Source organism: Nicotiana sylvestris, chromosome 2, assembly GCF_000393655.2.
Source record: "Nicotiana sylvestris chromosome 2, ASM39365v2, whole genome shotgun sequence".
NCBI classification, from domain to species: domain Eukaryota; kingdom Viridiplantae; phylum Streptophyta; class Magnoliopsida; order Solanales; family Solanaceae; genus Nicotiana; species Nicotiana sylvestris.
This window is the reverse complement of record NC_091058.1, coordinates 62367229-62370102: the sequence shown is the minus strand read 5'-3', so window position 1 is coordinate 62370102 and position 2874 is coordinate 62367229. Positions and strand designations below refer to the sequence as shown.

The 2874-nt window shown below is 42.1% G+C and overlaps 1 protein-coding gene across 1 annotated transcript; it reads left to right on the top strand.

Moving 5' to 3' along the window:
• Nucleotides 1–1308: 1308 nt before the first annotated feature.
• Nucleotides 1309–1848, top strand: LOC138884982 (uncharacterized). The gene has a single exon (XM_070165863.1). The coding sequence runs from the start codon at nucleotides 1309–1311 to the stop codon at nucleotides 1846–1848; it is 540 nt and encodes a 179-aa protein (XP_070021964.1).
• Nucleotides 1849–2874: the final 1026 nt, after the last annotated feature.

The window sequence follows — 2874 nt, the reverse complement described above, 5'->3', positions numbered from 1 at the left end:
TCCTGTGGGAGGGGATTATGAACCCTTGAAAATGTATTTTTCTGATGAAGAAGTATCATTCATAGGAGAGGGCATTACTGAAGCTTACGATGGTTGGAGGATGTTCTTCGATGGAGCTGTAAACTTCAAAGGAGTGGGAATTGGAGCGGTTTTTGTATCAAAAAAAGGTCAACACTACCTTATATCTGCAAAGCTCAGGTTTCCATGCACCAAAAACATGGAGGAATATGAGGCTTGTATCATGGAGTTCAATCTGGCCATCGATATGAATATACAAGAACTGTTGGTAATTGGTGATTCGGATCTTTTGGTACATCAGGTTCAAGGAGAATGGGCTACAAAGAACACCAAAATACTACCATACTTGCATCACGTACAGAAATTGATGAAAAGATTCACAAAGATAGAATTCAAACATGTGCCCAGAATTCAAAATGAGTTCACAGATGCACTGGCCACTTTGGCATCAATGATACAACACCCAGACAAGAATTTCATTGATCCCGTTCCGGTGAGGATCCATAATCAACCGGCTTACTATGCTCATGTTGAAGAGGAAACAGATGGAAAGCCTTGGTTCCACGACATCAAGGAATATTTGGAGAAAGGAGAATACCCGGAACATGCGAACCATACTCAAAAGTGCACACTGCGAAGGCTGTCCAATCATTTCTTCCAAAGTGGAGAGACCCTGTATAGAAGAACTCCCGATATGGGGTTGTTAAGGTATGTTGACGCAAAGGAGGCTTCTAGACTACTCGAAGAAATACATGCCAGAACTTGTGGACCATATATGAATGGTTTTGTTCTAGCTAGGAAAATACTTAAAGCTGAGTATTTTTGGATGACCATGGAGACAGATTGCATCCGATATGTAAATAAATGCCACCAATGTCAGGTACATACAGACATGATAAGGGTACCACCCAATGAGCTCAACGCAACAAGTGCACCTTGGCCTTTTGCTGCCTGGGGAATGTATGTCATCGGTACGATCGAGACCACTGCTTCAAACGGGCATAGGTTCATTTTAGTGGCCACTGACTACTTGACAAAATGGGTAGAGGTTATATCCTACAAAGCTGTGACCAAGAAAATCGCCGCAGACTTTGTCAAGGGTCGTATTGTTTGCCGACTCGGAGTTCCGAGTCCATTATTACTGATAATGCCGCCAATCTCAACAGTGACCTAATGAAAGCCATGTGTGAAACCTTCAAAATCAAGCACAAAAACTCTATAGCATACAGACCTCAGATGAATGGTTCCGTAGAAGCCGCCAACAAGAACATCAAGAAGATACTAAGGAAAATGGTAGAAAACCACAAACAATGGCACGAGAAGTTACCCTTTGCCCTATTGGGGTACTGCACTACAGTCTGTATATCAACTAGAGCAACCCCTTATTTACTAGTTTATGGTACCGAAGCTGTCATCCCAGCCGAGGTAGAGATTCCTTCTTTGAGAATCATGCATGAATCCAAACCCAGCAATGTAGAATGGATAAGGAGTTGCTATGAACAATTGGCACTTATAGATGAAAAAAGAATGAATGCAGTATGTCACGGTCAGCTTTATCAAAATAGAATGTCCAGGGCTTTCAACAAAAGAGTCAAACCAAGGCAATTCGCACCAGGACAGTTGGTACTGAAGAAGATCTTCTCTCATCAAGATGAAGCCAAAGGAAAATTCTCTCCCAACTGGCAAGGTCCTTACATGGTTCATCGGGAGCTAATAGGAGGAGCACTCATACTTGCAGAAATGGACAAAGAAGTTTGGCTGAACCCAGTCAATTCAGAGCAGTCAAGAGATACTATGTTTAGACAATTTACATTTCTTCATCTGATGTAACTGAACTACACTTGACCTGATTCCCGTTTAAGAGGGGATACATAGGCAACCCTGTAGGTTCGGTCATATCTTAATAAACTTTTCATTTTTCCCCCCAGAACCAGAAACTGGGGTGGAATTTTGAGTAGAACCCTCAAAATTCCGGAGCAAGTCTAGCCAACTCCATCATAAGCCAGAAAGTCAGAAATTGGTTAAGAAACTGAGGCAGAATTTTGAGAAGGATTCTCAAAATTCCGGAGAAGGGTCAGCAAGTTTCATCGCACGCAAATGGCGAAAGATCATTTATGAAACTGGGGAAGAATTTTGAGGAGGATCCTCAAAATTCTAAAACAAAAAAGTTGCAATGTCCCTAAAACATGTTACGATCATTAGTTTATCTAAAATTACTTAATATTTCGTTGTTTTTTCTAAAATAACTTTACTTTTATCAATAAGTGCATATTTTTAAAAAGTTTATTTCTATAACAGCCAGATGTTACCCAGGGCAACTCAAACAAGGACTCCAAAACCAAGCAAAGCAAGCCGACGGAGGCACGAACCGACCTCCCCTTTACAGAACTCACAATTTTTAGTTGGATGCGGGAGCGAAGAATATACATGCCTCCAAGTCACAATCTTCATAACAACCGTGATACTGAAACCTATTACCGGCTAAGAAAACTCTGCTATCACCTGCTATTTATTCTATTTTTGCATGGGACTAAGCTCTGTCTCCATCTGCATGAGGCTAAGCCCTGCCTCCATTTTGCATGAGGCTAAGCCCTGCCTCCATATCTACATAAGGCTAAGCTCTGCCTCCCATTTGCATGGGACTAAGCCCTGTCCCGAATCTTGCATGAGACTAAGCTCTGTCTCCATCTGTATAAGGCTAAACCCTGCCTCGATTTTGCATAAGGCTAAGCACTGCCTTACATTTGCATGGGACTAAACCATGTCCCAAACCTTGCATGAGACTAAGCTCTGTCTCCATCTGCATGAGGCTAAGCCCTGCCTCCATCTGCATAAGGCTAAGCACTGCTTCTCATC

Bases quoted from the DNA above. Each gene is read 5' to 3' on its own strand.
- LOC138884982 (XM_070165863.1), top strand. From the start codon at position 1,309: ATGGTAGAAAACCACAAACAATGGCACGAGAAGTTACCCTTTGCCCTA.